This window comes from Eriocheir sinensis, chromosome 3 (assembly GCF_024679095.1).
Source record: "Eriocheir sinensis breed Jianghai 21 chromosome 3, ASM2467909v1, whole genome shotgun sequence".
NCBI classification, from domain to species: domain Eukaryota; kingdom Metazoa; phylum Arthropoda; class Malacostraca; order Decapoda; family Varunidae; genus Eriocheir; species Eriocheir sinensis.
In genome coordinates this window covers 14,083,445-14,103,209 of record NC_066511.1, presented here as the reverse complement: position 1 = coordinate 14,103,209, position 19,765 = coordinate 14,083,445, and the positions used below count along the sequence as shown (strand labels likewise).

The 19,765-nt window shown below is 42.7% G+C and overlaps 1 protein-coding gene across 3 annotated transcripts in view; it reads right to left on the bottom strand.

Annotated features, from left to right (window-relative positions):
* The window catches only part of LOC127005399 (proline-rich protein 36-like), a 155,167-nt gene that overhangs the window by 117,552 nt on the left and 17,850 nt on the right, over positions 1-19,765 (bottom strand). For all 3 annotated transcript variants that reach the window (XM_050874214.1, XM_050874254.1, XM_050874223.1), the window contains exon 2: positions 4,568-4,684. In XM_050874214.1, the coding sequence (XP_050730171.1) occupies positions 4,568-4,684 (117 nt within the window). The remainder of the gene's footprint in view (positions 1-4,567; positions 4,685-19,765) is intronic.

Sequence of the window (19,765 nt, the reverse complement as noted above, 5' to 3'; positions counted from 1 at the left end):
TTTTACCGGCTGATAAGATTGTAAATGCTTTTTTTTATGTGTATATATGTATGTGTGTGTGTGTGTGTGTGTGTGTGTGTGTGTGTGTAACGCCACCACCGTCACCGCCGCCACCAGTTACAGCGACCTTCAACCCTGCGTCCTCTCTCTCTCTCTCTCTCTCTCTCTCCTAACATCTGTCCACAACCAATTGATCCACCGCAACCAAGCCGCCACAGAGAGAGAGAGAGAGAGAGAGAGAGAGAGAGAGAGTTTTACGGTATCTCCATCCATAAAAAGACAGACGAATAGCAAACAAAATTTTCCTGTCTCTCTCTCTCTCTCTCTCTCTCTCTCTCTCTCTCTCTCTCTCTGTCCACTTTTTCCTTTCTTCCTCCATCTTCCTTTCCTCTCCTTCCCTCTTTCTTTTCTCCATTTCCATCCACTTCTTCTATTTCCTTTGTTTTCTCTTATCTTTTTCTTTCCTCCATCTTATATACTCCTTTCCTTCTTCCCTCATTTTCTCCCCTTCGTTATCCTTTCATCTTCATTCCCTTCTCTTCTTGTCTTCCTCTCCTCAACTTCTTTCACTTTCTTTCAGTTTCCCTCTCACACTCAATCTTCGTCGTCCTCCTCCTCCTCCTCCTCCTTCCTCTCATCCCATTCTCTTTCTTCACGTATATTCTTTTCTTCTTCCTCCCTCCCTCTTTCACTTCCTTCCTCTCATTCTCTCTCCTCTCCTCTTCTTCTTGATATTCTTTTCTCTTGATCTTTCTTGTTTTTCTTCTTCTTCCTTCTCCTCCTCGTCTCTCCTCTTTCATCTGTTTCTCCCTCCTTGCTCTTTTTTATTTTATTTTTCTCCTCCTCTTCCGACCCAAACAGTAGAGCGGGAGAACAATTTCGAGGGTTGTTTGTTTGGAGACGAAGGAGGAGGAGGAGGAAAGGAAGAAGAGGAGAAGAGGCGGCAAGAAAAATGAGGAAAAAGGTGATTAAAAAAGGAAAACGAAATAAACAAAGCGAAAAACAGCGAGAGAGAGAGAGAGAGAGAGAGAGAGAGAGAGAGAGAGAGAGGGGAGGAAAAAGGTTGGCCTGCGGAGGGATATGGGAGGGGAAGAGGCTAAATTATGAGACGTTATGGACAGGGCGCGGAAAATATGGGAAAGGGGGAAGAATATATAGTAAAGAGAGAGAGAGAGAGAGAGAGAGAGAGAGAGAGAGAGAGAGAGAGAGAGAGTAGTTAGCAGTGCCATCCTGAAGTGACAAGACTGACACATAAACAAGACACATAAGACGATTAAGTGCCAAAAGGAGGAGGAGGAGGAGGAGGAGGAGGAAAGAGATAGTTAGTGAAAATGAAGATACAAGACAAAGGAAATGTTATACAGGGAAACAAGATGAGAGAGAGAGAGAGAGAGAGAGAGAGAGAGAGACGATGACATTGTGAAAGGATACTACCGTTTTCTTCCTTCCGTTCTTCCTCCTCCTCCTCTTTTTCCTCCTCCTCCTCCTCCTCCGCGGCATCTTTACAAGCCGTCAATAAATCACCCACAAATCTCCTCCTTTTTCTTCTCTCATTTTTCTCCCTCCTCCTCCTCCTCCTCCCTCTGATATACTTTCCTCTCTCCCTCCTCCTCCTCCTCCTTCGCTTTCTTATCCTATATCTTTAATACTTTCTTCATCTTCTTATCCCCCCCTTTCCCCCTCCTCCTCCTCCTCCTCCGTTGTAATCTCTTCCTTGTATCTCTTCCTCTAATATATTTTAAGCACTGGTATTTGCGACTTTACGCGTTCACTCCCTAAATCATCTTTCGCGTTACTTAAATTATTATAGACTGACTTATTTTTTTTTATTTACATTTTTCTTCCTTTGTCGTCTCTTCCTATTCCTTCTCTTCTTCTTTTACTTCTGTCTCTGGTTCTTTCTATTCATCTTCTTCCTATCCTTTCTCCTCCTCCTCTTCCTCCTCTTCTTTTTTATCAAACTAGTCATCTCTTTTTCTGCTTTGTTGCCTGACACTTTCTCCTTTATTTGCTGTATCCTCCTCCTCCTCCTCCTCCTCTTACTTTTCCCTCCTTTTTGCGTGTTTTCTTGTCCTTCTCTGCGTCATAATTTTCTCCTCCTCCTCCTCCTCCTCGTCTTACTATTACTACAACTCTCTCTTTGTGTTTTTCTCGTTCCCGCTCTTTCTTCACAATTTTTGCCTCTCCTCCTCCTCCCCCTCCTCCTTCTTCTCCTCCTCCTCCATAAACATCTCACGCCCGTGCACAACAAGACAAGTTAGCAGCAAGAAATAAACCAGACAAGATAATACTGAGAAGAGAAGGGAAGGGGAGGGAAGGGAAGGCGAGAAGGAGGAGGAGGAGGAGGAGGAGGAGAGACAATGGAGAAAGATTTGACGGCCGCCACCACTAGATATAATAATAATAATAATAATAATAATAATAATAATAATAATGATGATGATTAATAATAAGGCCTCCCCCCCCGCCCCCCCCTTTGAATCATTCTTTTTGCCCCCCTTTCTTCCTCCTTCCTCCCCTTCATCGACTCAATTTCTTCTTTCCTTTTCCTTCACCTGCTCTCATTTCCTCTTCCTTTTCTTTCCTTCATCCGCATCTGTCTACCCCCTTTCCCCTTTTGCTTTCTTTTTCCATCTCCCTCTTTCCTCCACTTTCATCAACTTTCCTCCTCTTTTTTTCCCTTCATCTTCACTCCCTCCCTTCTGGTCTTCCTGGTCAAACCCTTTTAATTTTTTTTCATTGTCCTTTCTGTTTTTTTTTTTTTATCTCGTTCATGCTCTTTCTTCACACTTTTTTGCCTCCTCTTCTTACACACACACACACACACACACACACACACACACACACACACACACACACACACACACAAACACACACAGCGATAATTTGCCTGACGCGGACAATCACGCCGGGCCATAAAAGGCAAAATTGGCCTATTTCTGGCCCCCTCGGAGGCTCATGACGCGGCGGTGGTTGTGCTAATGGGGCGACGGCCTGGTGGTGGTGGTGGTGGTGGTGATGGTGGTGGTGGTGGTAGTGGTGGTGGTGGAGCTCTCTCTATATATATTAATACTCGATGTTCCCTTCCTCTCCTTTTTGTTCTCTTCTCTCCTTCCCTGTCTTCTCTTTTCCTTTCTTCTATACTCTTCTCTTTTTCATACACTCACTGATATCCTTCTTCCTTCTCTCTCTTTCTCTCCTTTTATCTAACCTCTAATCTTCCTCGATTTCTCCCTCCAATCCCTTACTCAATTTCCTTTTCTCTTTTCTAACTTCCCTTTCTCTCTCTCCTCTTCTCCCCCCAAACACTCTGACGTTCTAACCAAGCCTATGCCTCCGTTTTTCCATCTTCCTTTGTACCTAAAAATCTTCCCCCTCTCTTTTTTATCTTCCTCACTATCCCCTACCCTACCCTCGCCTTCCTTCCCTTTCCTACCTTACTATCTGCCATTCTAACTAACTCTATATGTTCCTTTTTTCTTCATCTTCCTTTCTTCTAAAATATACTTTCCTCTCTCTATCCCTTTCCTTCCTTTCGCTCCCCTACCCTCGCTTTCCTTCCTTTCTTCAACTATCTGCCATTTTAACCAACCCTACGTCCTTTTACCAACCCTATGTCACTTTTATTTCCATCTTCCTTTCTTTTAAATCATTGTTGCTCTCCTTTTTAACCCCTACTCTCTCTATTCCTCTCTTCGTTCCCCTAACTCTTCCCTTCCTCCCCATTCTGCTATGCTATCCAAACCTATGTCTCTTTTTTTTCCCCCATCTTCCTTTCTACATAAACATCTCTCTCTCCCCTTGTAGTCTTACCATAGCTTCCCCTTGTCTTCCCTCTCCCCAAGCCTTGTCTATTTCTATTCATATGTGTTTGTTTACCCTTAACTACATCTGTTCTCTGTGTGTGTATACATGCTCCACTTTCCTCTCTCTCTCTCTCTCTCTCTCTCTCTCTCTCTCTCTCTCTCTCTCTCTCTCTCTCTCTCTCTCTGTCCGTTACTCACCGCTCATCTTTCATCTTTCTTTAGCTTTCTCTTCATATTTGCTTTGTTATTTCACCTTTCTACTTTCTTTCCTTCTCCTCCTGCTTCCACCTTTCTATCTTTTATTATCTACTTCTTCTCCTTCTTCCTTCTCCTCCTTTTCTCACTACTACTACAACTCCTATTTCTTTGTGTTTTCTTGTTTTTTCTTCCTTCATCGTTTTTTGCCTCTGCACAAAACAAAAGAAGAAGAGAAAAGGAGAAGGTATAGTGGAAGTAGCATCATCACTATCATCAGCATCCCCCTTCTTCCCCAACAACACCGAAACTAAACATACCACGAGAAGGAATGAGGTGGGAGGTTGGAGTATCATCATCACCACCATCAGCCTCATCAACATCCCCTCCGTCCCACCACAACACAGCTAGAGGACCATCAAAGAGAAGAAAGGAGGAAGGGAAGGAAGGAGCAGTATTACCATCAGCCTCGTATCCCTTCCCTTCCCTCTCTAACACCAAAGCTAAACAGTCCATCAAAGGAAGGGAAGAACGACGAGGGGGTAAAAGCGGCAGCCGTGACCTACCTTGTTGTTGTTGATCTTCGGCGGCGGGGGTTTCTTCTTGGCCGTGTCGGACTTGACCCGATCAGGGAAGGGGTCCAGCCTGCGTGACCCGGCTTTCTCCGACGCCCGCACGCATCGCTGAAGAAGGGAAGAGAAAGGTAGGACATAAGTAACGAAAAAAGAAGGATGGTAACGGGAACAAAAAGGACGCATTAGATAACATTTAATAGGTAGTGAGACACGTTGCTGAGGGAAGAAATGATGCTCGTTAGGTTTTAATGACACTGACGGAAATGAAAGGATATATACATTAGTAATAGTTGCCGTTAAAAAAAAAAAAAATCTTAAAATCATGTGTTCTGACTTTCCCGCAGGCATCGCTTCAGAAGGGAAAATAGATACACACGTTAATCACTATATTAAGACTCTGTAACGAAAGCTAAAGGATGTACATTAATTAACCTTTCAATCTTCCTTAAAAATTACGTGTTCAGACGTCCGCACGCATCGCTAAAAATCCATACAATAATGACTATATATACCGACGGAGGGTAAAGGATGTATTAGCTAAAAATCTGAAGAATAAGTAAGACGGTTGATGATTATGTGTTTTAAGGCCTCCACATATCGCTGAAGGATAGGGGAAAAATATACATACTTTAGTAAGGTTTTGACGACGTTAACGAATGGAAAAGGATATATTAACCCCCGTTTTAAAGATGAATAAGACACGGTTATTACTGTATGTTCAAACGACCCCCTCACACCCATCCGCATATACATCACTGAGGGGAGGAAGAGATGCAGAGAGACGGAAGAGAGGAAGGAAGGAAGGGACTGCCAAATGACCATAATAACAAATAAAAATAATCAGGTTTCCAATTATTTTCTTGACGCTCCCAACGATTCTGACGACAATAAATTAATAATCAAGCTTCACAGAGCAATTAACGTTCAAAATATCATCCAATAATTATATCACAACACGCTTGAGTCAGTGATTTCCTTCCATGTCTGACTGCACGCAAACACACCCAATGACAAGCACACACACACACACACACACACACACACACACACACACACACACACACTTACTCTTGTCTCTTGAAACCTCTTCCTTCACTCTTGGTTCTGTTTCTTTATTATTATATTATTTTCCTTTTCTTCTTTCGCTGTTTATTCTCTCTCTCTCTCTCTCTCTCTCTCTCTCTCTCTCTCTCTCTCTCTCTCTCTCTCTCTCTCTCCTTCCTACCTTCTCTTTTGTTTCTCTCCTCTCTAACTAGTTTTCTTCTTCTCTCTTTCTCCTCCTCCTCTATCTCTTCCTCTGTTTCCTGTCTCTTACTCCTTATACACACACACACACACACACACACACACACACACACACACACGCACGCACGCACAGGGAATCAATAGCATGCGTTGAGCGGGGCGGGACTGCGTGCGTGGGGGATTAACTGACAATTAATTCATGACACGTAGTCGCAGGGAAGCTATGGTGAGGTTGAGGGAAGGGAGAGGGAGGGGAGAGGGAAGGAGGGAGGGAGGGGGTGACGATACAGGGGATTAACGGGAACAGAAGTGCTGGGGATTAATGCCTGTGTGTGTGTGTGTGTGTGTGTGTGTGTGTGTGTGTGTGTGTGTGTGTGTGTGTGTGTGTGTGTGTGTGTAAAAGAGTGAGAGACATGGGAAACAGAAGAAGCGATAATGGAGACGGAAGAGAAAAGAGGAAAATAGGAGAAAAAAATGAGGAAGAGAAAATGGGAAAACTAAGAGGAGAGAAAGAGAAGAAGAGACAGAAGAGGAGGACGAGAAAAGCGGAAAACAAGAGGAAACAAAGGAAGAGACAGAGGAGGAAGAGAAAAGAGAAAAACTAGGAGGAAAGGAGAGAAAAATACAAACATTCAGTTCAGTAATATAAAGTCTCGGGATATCTTCAGTCACATTTAGCACCAGGAGATTTATCAAGAGAAGGTTTATCAGCAATATTTCCCACCAGATTAGCACCACCAATTCTCCAATCCCTACAGGACGAACAATGCATTACGATAGGGGCGTTACCGAGGCAGTCACACGGTAAACTCTACGGTCAGGGCCAGCCACGTTTAAATTACTCAGCGGCTCCCATGCTTGACAATACCGTAAGTTCCCATAACCCACACGCTCGTACACAGTTTACGAAAGGGGGAAAGGGAAAAATAAGTTACCTCGCGCTTTAGTGGGCGCAAAAATTCCCTCTGTGTGTGTGTGTCTCTCTCTCTGGTAGTCAGCCGTCACCAGCAACTCAATATTTCCAGCAACACGGCCAGCCCGCCAATAGTTAAAGCGACAAGCGGGGGCGTCCACCACCAACACAGCAGCAGCAGACACCGACAAGCACCGCCCAACTGCACAGCCACTGTCTCCTCCCTCCCTCCCTCCCCTTTACACAGACAGTAGCATTCACAGCCTTTACAGAGGCACCTAAACACAGCGACCGACAGATATGACCACAGCATATGGATAAGTAGATAGATATAGATAGATAGAAGGGGGGAGAGAGAGAGAGAGAGAGAGAGAGAGAGAGAGAGAGAGAGAGAGAGAGAACCATATCACTAAAGCCAAACATTCCGCTGGACCCACACACCAAAAAAATAAAAAAATAAAATAAAAGGATGAAAACAATATGAAAACAAAGGACACGGATAGACATGACCTCTCTCTCTCTCTCTCTCTCTCTCTCTCTCTCTCTCTCTCTCAGCCCGGGGCAACAACTGACATGACCAGACCATCCACTGCCATGCCTCCCTCTCCTCCCTAACCCACTCCCCATCACGCCCATCAACCCTCTCCCCACCCCTCTTCTCCTCCCAACCCCTTAACCTCACCCCCTTCACCAGCAGGATTATTTTGAACATGAGAAATTTCCAGCCCTACTACAACTTCGGCTGCTGCTACTACTGCTACTACTACTACTACTACTACCACTACCACTACTACTATATGGTGTATGTGTTGCATCCTCTATCCTCTTTTGACCAAGAACGCCTCAACACACACGTCACGGAAAGAAGGAAAAATAAAGAGCAAGAAAAACAAAACGTAGGAGGCGAAATACAGCGAAAATGAGAAAAATACGAATAACAAGCCCAAAAAATAAATGCAAAGACTAATAATAATAATAATAAAAAAAAAAAAACGGAATATGCAAGCAAATAGCGGAAATGAACGAACAAAAAACAACTAAGATGAAAAACGCAACACAGACGAAACCGTAAAAAAAAAAAAAAAAAAAAAAACTCAACACTGACGAAAAAAGAAAAACGCAAATTAATTACTGTATAAACACACATACAAAAAAAAAGCACAATCCTGTTTATTCTCTCCTATCCTTCCTCTACCGTGTTACACCTCGATACTCTCAAAACACACACACACACACACACCTCCTCTCTTACCCCCCCTCCCCCCCACACACACGCTAATACCAGCCCGTCGGACGTAAATAAACGGCCCCAACACAACACTACCATTCTGCTAAACGAGGTGCAATTGCAGGAAGGCGCCCCGGCAGCTCGTTTTTTACCCAATTTACAGAGTTGTCTTGCTCCGAGCTGGTCCGCTTCCACCACACGCCGCCTAACCAACCCACATCATCCCGCGAGTTAAGGACAGGCTGCGTTAGTATTACCTCTCGTCCCATCGCCGCCAGGATTCATTCTAAACAATACCCGCCCCGCCCTCTGCCGGTCCCAGGGTGTATAAGTGTGTATATCTAGTTACGTTTTTCGTTGTTATATATTTTAAGGTTTTCGGGTTAAGTAAATATTGCACCCTCGGCCCGCCCTTTACTGACTGATTCCGGTGTTTTAAAGGATGATTTTCTTTTACCTTTGGAGCAGGTAAACAAAACATACCTGCCCTTTACAAATTCTAGGGTGTATAAACGTATATATCCAGTTATATTTTCAGGGTTTTTAGGGCTGATAATTCTACCTTTTCGAGTTGGTTGATAATTTACCTGCCCTTTATATATTTCCGAAGTGTTTGAACGTACATATCCAATTATATTTTCAGGTTTTAAAGGGTGATACTTAACCCTTTCGAGCAGGTAAACAAAACATACCTGCCCTTTAGAAATTCCAGTGTATAAACATTTATATCCAATTACATTTTCAGGTTTTAAAGGGTGATACTTAACCCTTTCGAGCAGGTAAACAAAACACACCTGCCCTTTACTGATTCCGGGGTATATAAAACGTATTTATCCAATTACATATCCAGTGTTTTTACGGTTGATATTTTACCCTTTCGAGCAGGTAAAAATATCATCAGCCCTTTATAGAGTCCGGAGTGTATAACCGTAGATATCCATTAGCAATTTCAATTCTTAAATGCCAATACTTTAACCTTTACGAGCAGGTAATCAGCGCACCTCATCCTATATGGATTTCTGAGCGTATAAACGTATCTAGGTATCAATCAAAGTTACCATATAGTCGTACTCAGCGTCTTATATTTACCCATTTTCGACCCAAAAAGCTATCTCCAGGGCCCCAATAACTAGATCAATTGATAGTTATCGTTGAAATGGTTAATTATAATTATTGATGTCTTATTGCAATCGTTAAGTGTCAAAAACTGGTAAATGCAATGTAGTGAATACGATAATCAGGCGCTGTTTGTATCTATCTAATTGCATTTTCAGCTTTTGAGGCTAATATTTAACCCATTCGAGCAGGTAAACGTATATATTAATGATCTTTCTTCTATTTTTGGACGCGAAATATTTACTGACATGATAAAATAAACGTATACATTCAATAACATCGACTTTTAAAGCTACTATTTTACCATTTCGAGCAGGTAAACGTATATAATAATGATCTTTCTTCTATTTTTGGACGCGAAATATTTACTGACATGATAAAATAAACGTATACATTCAATAACATCGACTTTTAAAGCTACTATTTTACCATTTCGAGCAGGTAAACGTGTATATTAATGATCTTTCTTCTATCTTAGGATGCCAATTATTTACTGACATGATAAAATAAACGTATACATTCAATAACAACGAATTTTAAAGCTACTATTTTACCATTTCAAGCAGGTAAACGTGTATATTAATGATCTTTCTTCTATCTTAGGATGCCAATTATTTACTGACATGATAAAATAAACGTATACATTCAATAACAACGAATTTTAAAGCTACTATTTTACCCTTCCGAGCAGGTAAACGTGTATAATACTGATCTTTTTTCCATCTTAGGATGTCAATTATTTACTGAAAGGATTAAATAAACGTATATGTTCAATTACATCAAATTTTAAAGCTAATATGATACCTTTCGAGTTAGTAAACGTGTACAATAATAATCTTTCTTTTACCTTACGACGTCAATTATTTGCTGTCAATATTAAATAAACGTCTAATTTCGATTACGTAAGATTTTAAAGGTAATGTTTTATCCATTCGAGAAGGTAAGCGTGTGATAATGCTCTTCCCTCTCTCTTTGGACGTCAATACCTTGCTCTTAGGATCTTAGGATTAAATAAAGGTATATATTCAATGACTTTAAATTCCGAGGCTAATCTTTAACCCTTCAGAGGTAGGTAAACGTGTAAAATTAACGATACCCTTTCTTGGTGAGGCCGATACTTTACCCTCAAGATAAAGGTATGAATCTAATTACATCTCCAAACGTTAATTAAGGCAATTCTTCATCCTTTGGAATAAAAAAAAACATGTATTATGAACTTTTCTTCTCTTCACACGCCTGACCTTTTCTTTTCTCCTTTTGTTTTTGTAGTTGATTTGTTTGACTTAATATTATTGTTACGGAGACAAATTTAAGGCAGTCACTTTTCTTTTTACGTAGTCTTGTTTACATTTCTATATTTTAAGATCTTGATTAATCTTTGAAGTTAATTGGAAAACGTGTATTATGATCCTTTTTTCACTCTTTACACGGCTACCCTTTGCTCTTAATATTAAACAGACGTATATACAACATTTAATTACATTTCTAGATTATAAAACCTTGATTAATCTTTTGAAGTAAGTAAATAAACGTGTACAACGACCACAATTTTTTTTAACATGTCGATACTTTCCTCTCAAGATTATATAAATGGAGCTGGATATTCTTTTTTGTCCTTCAGATCAAATAAACGCCTCTAGGTAATATTTTTTTCTTACTTACCGCAGCAGTATTACATTCTCTCTCTCTCTCTCTCTCTCTCTCTCTCTCTCTCTCTCTCTCTCTCTCTCTCTCCACATTTGTCTCGCCTATTCCCTCCCATCTTCCTTCCTTTCTACCGGCGAACATATTATTTTTCTCCCCCCCCCTCTCTCTCTCTCTCTCTCTCTCTCTCTCACCCACCGTCCCACCCCCCACTGTTGTTAAGACTCGTCAGGCAAGTAAAAAGGACGAGAGAGGAAGATTAACGCCGCGGCTTTACGCAAATCGCCTTATTCTCCTTGTTGGGTGAAAGGCGAACCCACTTGAAGCTCGCCGCGCCGGGCTTAGGGCGACCTGAGAACACTGATATGGCGATGGGCTTGTGTTACTTCTTTTATGTGTGTGTGTGTGTGTGTGTGTGTGTGTGTGTGTGTGTGTGTGTGTGTGTGTGTGTGTGTGTGTGTGAAAAAAACAAATATTAAAGTGGGTCTGTAAGATGGATTGAGAGAAAGACGGAGAGAATGAATATGTACCCAAAAATATATATATCTCCCAGTTCCCCACTAACCTCGAAAAGAGAGAGAGAGAGAGAGAGAGAGAGAGAGAGAGAGAGAGAGACCTCCTCCTCTTTTCCCTTCCTCTTCCCCTTGCGTACCCTATATGGAAGGAAGGAAGAGAGGTAAGGAAGGGAAAGGGAAGGAAGGGAAGAAACGAGGAAAAAAGAGAAAATATGAAGAAAATAGTAAAAAAATGATAATTAGGTAGATATTGAAATGGTATACAAAAGAGAGAGAGAGAGAGAGAGAGAGAGAGAGAGAGAGAGAGAGAGAGAGAGAGAGAGAGAGAGAGAGAATAACCCTAAAAAGTCTTCCATTCTCTCCTTCCTTCCTCCCTTTTTTATGTCCCTTAGCCTTTTTATCGTTGCTTTTTATTATATACACCTAAAAAAAAAAAAAGGATTCTCTCTCTCTCTCTCTCTGTCCTTCATGGTGGTGTGGCTGCGAGTGAAAAAATAATAAAAAGAGGAAAAAATAAAAAAAGACCAACCCAACATTTTTCCCTCCGTTTCAGTTTCATTTTTGTCGTCGGCGTTTGTTCGTTGCACCGTCCGGAGCTTTTTTTTTTTTTTATAATCTCTGACTGACACACACACACTGACATTCTCTCTCTCTCTCTCTCTCTCTCTCTCTCTCTCTGAAACACACAATACAACACGAGAAATATAGAGGATGAAAAACTGTAAAAGGGAAGTGAAATAAAAACACGAGGAAAAAAAAAAAAAAACACCAGCTCGACTCACACACAACAAACAGTCTGAGCGTGGATTGCAAACAAGTCACGTGACAAAAACTCTGCCGCCAGAATGTATGTATGTTTGTTTGTTTCTGTGTGTGTGTGTGTGTGTGTGTGTGTGTGTGTGTGTGTGTGTGTGTGTGTGTGTGTGTGTGTGTGTGTGTGTGTGTGTGTGCAGTGTTTCATCTCCGCCAAAATACACAAAGTTCCCCTTCTGCATGTGTAATATTTCATGCTTACACACACACACACACACACACACACACACACACACACACACACAGCAAGACACGACAATTATTAAGTGATATCTTTACACGCCCGAGAGAGAGAGAGAGAGAGAGAGAGAGAGAGAGAGAGAGAGAGAGAGAGAGAGAGAGAGAGAGAGAGAGAGAGAGAGAGAGAGAGAGAGAGAGAGAATAAAATAAAGAGTAGATAAGGGTGGAGGGAGGTAAATTGGACAGATAGATACATACAGTCTTCCTCCTCCTCCTTTGCCTCTTCCTCTTCCTTTTCCTCTTTCTCCTCCTCCTACTCCTCCTCCTCCTCCTGAAATTAAGAGGCTGAAAATTCACAAAAGCGAGCGATATATTCTTCCCCCATTCCTCCCCCCTTTTAAAACCACACAAGAGGAGGAGGAGGAAGAGGAGGAGGAAGAGGAGGAGACAGGGGATCTGACCAGCCAACAAGGACGTTCACAATGTAATTAGTGTAGGAATTAATTGGAACGGCCGAATAATTAGTGACAACAGTTCATTAGCTCGATAAAATGAGGAGGAAGCGAACTGGATTTGAGGCTCAGGGGGAAGGGGGAGGGGTAGTGTAAGGGGTGAGGAGGGAGGAGGGAGGGGGGAGGGGGAGAGGGACGGGAGGATAATGGATGTGTTAATATTGGTTATGTGGTTAATGCTTCGGTAGGAAAGTTATTGGTGGTGGTGGTGAGGCGGAGGAGGGGGAGGAGGATGAGAAGGAGGAAAAGAAGAAAGGAGAGAAGAGGAGGAGGAGGGGGAGGAGAAAAGAAAGAGAAAAGGAGAAAAATTAAAAAAAGAAGAGGAGTATAAGATTTAGAGAAGAGGAAAAAAAAGAGAAGAGGAAAAAAGAAAGAGAAAAGGAGAAAAATAAAAAAAAAGAGAAGAGGAGTATAAGATTTAGAGAAGAGGAAAAAAAAAGAGGAGAAGAGGAGAAAAGAAAGAGAAAAGGAGAAAAATTAAAAAAAGAGAAGAGGAGTATAAGATTTAGAGAAGAGGAAAAAAAAAGAGGAGAATGAGAAGGAAGAGAAAGAGGAGGAGGAGAAACGGAAAGGATAAAGATAAGGAAGAGAAGAATGAAGAGAAAAAAGAAAGATTTGAGTGATAAGGAAGAGGAGGAGAAAAAGAGAGGAGAAAGATAAGAAAGAGAACGAGAAAAACAATTTGTCCTCAATAACAATAATATTAAGACAAACAATCAACAACAAAAACAACAACAAAAAGAAAAGAAAACCTGCCTCGCCTTGATCATTTGTCACCTGGGGATTAAAAAAAAAGGGCGGGTAACAAGTCACTGCCGATTAATGTTCATTTTTTGTTTGTTTTTTCCTCTTTCGCCGACCTGATCATTTAATTTTCAAGAGGAGGAGGAGGAGGAGGAGGAGGGGAAACACAAAGAAAGAACAAACAACAGCGGACCTGATGGTCCTTACGAGGCTCTTTGTGACAAGCTAAACTAACTATCTAATCAAAGGTGGAAGATGAAGGACAGCAAAGGCGACGGCTCCTCCCCACCTCCCCATCCCTCCAGCCAAAGCTGGCAGGAAAGGAAAAAGAACCATGCAGCATGGAAAAACTGTATGGAAATTATGTAGGAAAGAGGAAAGAGCTACCATTAATGCTACCACTAACGGGGCGATAAAAGCGGACAAGGACACCAGTATTCGAAAGAACTTAACGTTATTACGACAATGAGTAATATCGTAGTTGCTGGTTGGATTAAAAATACTTCGTCTAATCTATTCTTGAAGGCCGTAACTGTTGTACTATCAACGACATCACAGGGTAGAGAATTCCAAACATTAACGACTCGATTGAAAAAGTGCTAAGCTTCGTGTGACGAGAATCTTTTACCAATTATCTTGAAATTGTTACTTCTTGTTCTATTTGATCGATCAATTGTAAGGTAATTTTCCGCATTATTATCGCTGAATTCTTTAAACATTTTAAACACTTCTATTAGGTCGCCTTGAATTCTTCGCTTTGGGATGCTGAATAAATTTACTTCTTTAAGACTTTGTTCATAAGATAAATTTCTCAACATTGGAATCATTTTTGTTACTCTCCGTTGAACCCGTTCTAACTTTTTGTCTTTTCTGTAATAGGGAGACCAAAACTGTACACTACTCTAGATGGGGTCGAACCAGCGAATTATACAGTTTTAATATTACTTTTTTTTCCGAGGAGGAGGAAGAGGAGGACTAGGAGGAGGAGGAGGAGGAGGAGGGAGATGATGGTAGTGGTCGAGTTTATATTGTTTTAAGATGTGACGATTTATTTTTATTTTTTGCTGATATCTTACTTTACACACACACACACACACACACACACACACACAAACTACCCCCCCCCCCTCCATAAACACACACATATCAAAACATTTCAGTCCAAGATCTCTTTTTCACAAACACATTTTTAAACATTCTCTTCCACCACCACCACCACCACCACCAGCACCACCACCACCATCACCTCCACCACCACCACGAGCAGCTGCCGACTAATCTACATTTGTTCCTCTTGTTCCCCCGCGGCGGTCAACTGGTGGGCGTCTGGTTGGTTGTCAGGATGAGTTATTCTAATTACAGCCTGACTCACACGGATGGTAACCCTGCACCCCCCTTACCCCTTTCACACCCCCTCACGTCCTGTCCCTTCACTCTACTCCCTACCCTAACCTACCCCCTTCAACCCCTGCTCTCTCCCCTACCCAAACCATGACCCTCCAACACCCCTTCCTTCCTTCCTAAGCCACCATCACACTCTTCTTCCTTCCTCTCCCTCTCCCGCTTCCTTTACACTGCCCATATGTTCTACTTGTTTCCCTCCTTCCTTCCTTCCTTTGTTTCTTTCTTTTGTTTGTCTGTTTTGCCTCTTCCCTTCTTTCCTTTCTTACTTTCTCCCTTGTCGTTTATCTCGCCTATTCCCATCCTTTCTTTCTTTCTTTCTTTCTTGTATTGCTTCTTCCCTTTCTCATTTCCTATCCATCATTCCTTCCTTTCTTTTCGTTTTCTTTCCTTTTTTACTCTCTTCCTTTTCGTTTATTTCGCCTATTCCCATCCTTTCTTTCTTTCTCTCTTTCTTTCTTGTATTGCTTCTTCCCTTTCTCCTTTCCTATCCATCCGTCCTTCCTTTCTTTTCGTTTTCTCTCCTAATTCTTCCTTCCTTTCTTCCGGTTTCTCTCGCCTTTTCCCTTCCTTCCTCCTTTCCTTCCTTTCTACCTCCCTTTTATTTCCTGTCTTGCCTCTTCCTTGATTCCCTTCTTTTAGTCTGCTTCGCCTCTTCCCTTTTCTCCTTCCTTGCTTTCTTGCGTCTATCTACTTCCCTTCTTCCTTTTTCTCTTGCTCTTTCTCTCTCTCACTCTCTAGCTCTCCCCCTAATTCCCTCAAATCCACCCCCCCCCCCTCTCTCTCTCTCTCTCTCTCTCTCTCTCTCTCTCTCTCTCTCTCTTTCTTTAATTGACCCGTTTGCAATCTGATGTTGGCTTAAATGCTTAACAATTATTTGCGGCTTTGTTTCCCCCCCCCCCCTCTCTCTCTCTCTCTCTCTCTCTCTCTCTCTCTCTCTCTCTCTCTCTCTCTCCCCACGCGTCACGGTAGCGGGTCACTTTAATTTGACATGAAAAATAAGAGGATGACATAACACTTGCAGAGGGCAAAAAGAGGAGAAAAAAAGAGGAGGAGGAGCAAGAGGAGGAGGAGGAGGAGGTGATGAAAAAACCGGTAATGATAACGTATGATAGTAGTTCTGGTTCCTCTCTCTTCTTCTTCTTTTTCTTCTTTGGTATGGGGGATGGGAGGGGGATGGGGGGGAATGGACTGGCGCAAAGAAAATGGGGTTAAGCGGGGGGAACAAAGGAATAATGATGATGATGACGATGATAAGAAAAAGAAGAAGAGGAAGAGGAAGGAAATCGCTTAGGTAATGAAAGGTTGAAAACAGAGCGGAAACTTAAGGAATTTAGGCGAGAGAGAGAGAGAGAGAGAGAGAGAGAGAGAGAGAGAGAGAGAGAGAGAGAGAGAGAGAGAGAGAGAGAGAGAGAGAGAGAGAGAGAGAGAGAAAGGGTAAGAGAGGGAGAGGAACCGAGACGCCGGGATAATAATTGGAGGGAGGAACAATAAAGAGCGGAAGTGGAGCAATTTAGAAGAATGGGAGGGGAGAGGGAGAGAGAAAGAGCGAGAGAGCAAGAGAGAGAGAGACAGTAGAGGGAGAAGATTGGGAAGTAAAAGGAGAGGAAGGTGAACTATGGAAGAGAATAAAAGGGGAGGAAAGGAAGGAAAGGGAAGGGAAGGGTATTAAAGAGAATGGAAAGGAAATAAAGATAAAGGAAAGAAAATGAAAAACGAAAGAGAAGGGAAGGGATATAGGGAGAAGAGAATGGAAGGGAAGGGAAGGGAAGGGAAAGAAGGAAAGGGAAGGGAAAGGAAGGAGATGGGATGAAAAGAAGGGAAGAGAAATATGGAGAGGGGAATGGAAGAAAAGTGAAAAGGAAGGAAGGGAAGGAGAAATGGAATGAGGGAGAAGAAAAAAAAAACCTTCTCACAACTTCTCCTTTTCCCCTTTCTCTTCTTCTAATTCCCTTTTTCATTTTCATTTTGTTGTTCTTTTCCTTCTTCACTACCATTTTCTTTTCTTCTTCTTCTTGTCTTCATCTTCCTCCTCCTCCTCCAACACCACCATTTATGCTAATCTTTGCTCCATCTCTTCTTCACTCCTTCCTTCCCTCCAATTTGCACACATTTCTCTCTCTCTCTCTCTCTCTCTCTCTCTCTCTCTCTCTCTCCACATAAATCACCCCAAAAAGAAAGAAAGAAAAAAAAAATACGTGTTAGCTTCCTCCGTTTCTCCTTTTCAATGTATTATTCCTCCCTTTTGACCGCGAGCAGCATCCTCTCTCTCTCTCTCTCTGATCAATAACCCAGATAAGCTCAACAAGGTACCACATACCCCCCTCCCCCCCTTTCCTCCCATTCTCTCCCCCCCTTCCCCCCTTGTTCCCTCCAGAATATATTACGTCTCACAGGTCGAAAATTAGCCAGACCAAAAGGGTTATCGAAGGCTTGTATCAGAGGGAGGTGTCAGTCAGTCAGCCAGTTAACCAGCCAGTCAACCAGTTATTCAGTCTGTTAGTCGACCAATCTTTTAGTCGGCCGGCCAGTTCATTAGTCAGTCAGTCAGTAAGTCAGCCGGTCAGTAAGTTACCCAGGAAGTCAGTAAGTAAGTCAGCCAGTTAGTCAACCAGTCAGTAACTCTGTCAGCAAACAAGTTATTCAGACAATCAGTTAGTCAGCAAGTCAGTTATATACTTTGCCAGTCAGACAGTCAGCCAATCACCCAGTCAGTCAGTCAGCCAACCAGATCATCATGTAGCCAATCAGCCAGCCATTTAGTCAGCCAATCAGTTAGTCTCCCACCCAGTCTGCCAGTCAGTCATCCATCCAGTCGGCCAGCCAGTCAGAACCTCAACCCCAACAATTTGCCTCAAGTTCCCGCTCTCTCTCCTCTCTTCGGGGCGGCGAGAGGAGGAGGAGGAGGAGGAGGAGGAGGAGGAGGAGGAGGAGGACGAGGAGGAGGAGGAGGAGGAGGAGGAGGAGGAGGAGGAGGAGGAGCGTGGAGAAGATGGTCCATGAATCGAAGTGACTAAAACAGGTTGACTGACAGGAAAACCGTAACCTCTGATCCTTGACGAACATCTTTTTTCCTCTTTATTACCCTTTTCTTCACCATTACCGAGAGAGAGAGAGAGAGAGAGAGAGAGAGAGAGAGAGAGAGAGAGAGAGAGAGCAAGGGGAAGCCGTGTAGTATTAAAGGAACAGACCAATACTGATCCCAGCCTCACCTGCGCCCTCTTACCTGGCTGCTGTAATTAAGGGTCTTCAGGCAGGTGGCGGCAGGTGCGGAGGAGGAGGAGGAGGAGGAGGAAGGGAGAGAGGAAAGAGGAAAATGACGAAGGTAAGGGAGAGCTCGTATTAGAGAGAGCGAGCGAGCGAGCAAGAGAGAGAGAGAGAGAGAGAGAGAGAGAGAGAGAGAGAGAGAGAGAGAGAGAGAGAGAGAGAGAGAGAGAGAGAGAGAGAGAGAGAGAGAGAGAGAGATCGAGAGAGAGTGAGAGAGAGAGAGAGAGAGAGAGAGAGAGAGAGAGAGAGAGAGAGAGAGAGAGAGAAGGATGGGAGAGGAGGAAAGGAAGGGGAGCGGGACGGGAGAGGAGGAGGAAGGGGGAAGGGGTAGGAGAGGAAAGATGGAGGAAGAGAAAAGGAATGACGTGGAGGAAAGGATGGGGAGACGAAAGAGAAGGGGAAAGGAAGAGAAGGGAAAGACAAGGGGAAAGAAAGGAAAGAATTGAGATGATAAATAAATAAATAATGAATGAATGAATGAATGAATGACGGGAGTAATAAAAGGAAGACAAAGGAACTAGATGATGGAAGGAAATGAGAGAGAGAAAAACAGAGCAATGAATAAGAATGAATAAGAAATAGGAAGAAAAAAGACGAGAGTAAATTGGAGGGAGGGGAAGGAGGGAAAGAAAGCAGAGAAACAATGAAGGAGAGGAAAAGGGAAGGAGGAAGTAAAGAAGGTGAAGGACAAAACGGAACAAAAGAGAAGACACGAAGGAAGAAAGAGAGGGAGGAGTGAGAAGGAAAAAATAAAATAAAAAAGAATGCAGGAACAAAATAAATGAAAAAGGGAGGAAAAAGACAAAGAATGGGAGAGAAAAACAGATTGGAAAAATAAAAGGAAGGGAAAGAGAATAAAGGGTAAAAGAAGAGGAAAATACAGAGAAAAAGAAGCGTGAAAAAAATACAAAGAGAAAAAGTAAGAGAAATGCGCTTGTCCCAGGAACTTATGTATATGTATGTATGTATGTATGTATGTATGTATGTATGAGATCTAGCACAGGGTATGAGCAAGTGAAGGAAAAGGAGAGGGGAGAAAAAGAGGAGGGGAAGAGGAGGAGGAGGATGAGGAGTAGATGGAGAGGTGACTGACAGAGATGCAAGATAACACAAGAGTGGTGAGAGCGATGGAGGAGGAGGAGGAGGAGGAGGAGGAGAGGGAAGGGAACGAAAGGGAAGGGAGAAGAGAGCAAAAAAAAGGAGATAAGAAGTTGGGAGATGAGGAGGGGGAGGAGGGAGGCAGGTTGTCAGAAAGGAGGGGGAGGAGAAGGAGGAGGAGGAGGAGAGAAGGGAATGTGTTAGCGTTGGAGGATGAAAGGGAGGAGGTGGAGGAGGAGGAGGAGGAGGAGGAAAGGGGGGAAGGGGATGCTAAAAATGGCAGGAGTGTAAACATATGTGTGAGAGAGAGAGAGAGAGAGAGAGAGAGAGAGAGAGAGAGAGAGAGAGAGAGAGAGAGAGAGAGAGAGAGAGAGAGAGAGAGAGAGAGAGAGAGAGAGAGAGAGAGAGAGAGAGAGAGAGAGAGAGAGAGGGTGAGTGACTCCTGGTTCAGTTCACGTCTATATTTACAGAATCTTAAAACATCCTCCTCTTTTTTTTTTTTTTTTTTACATT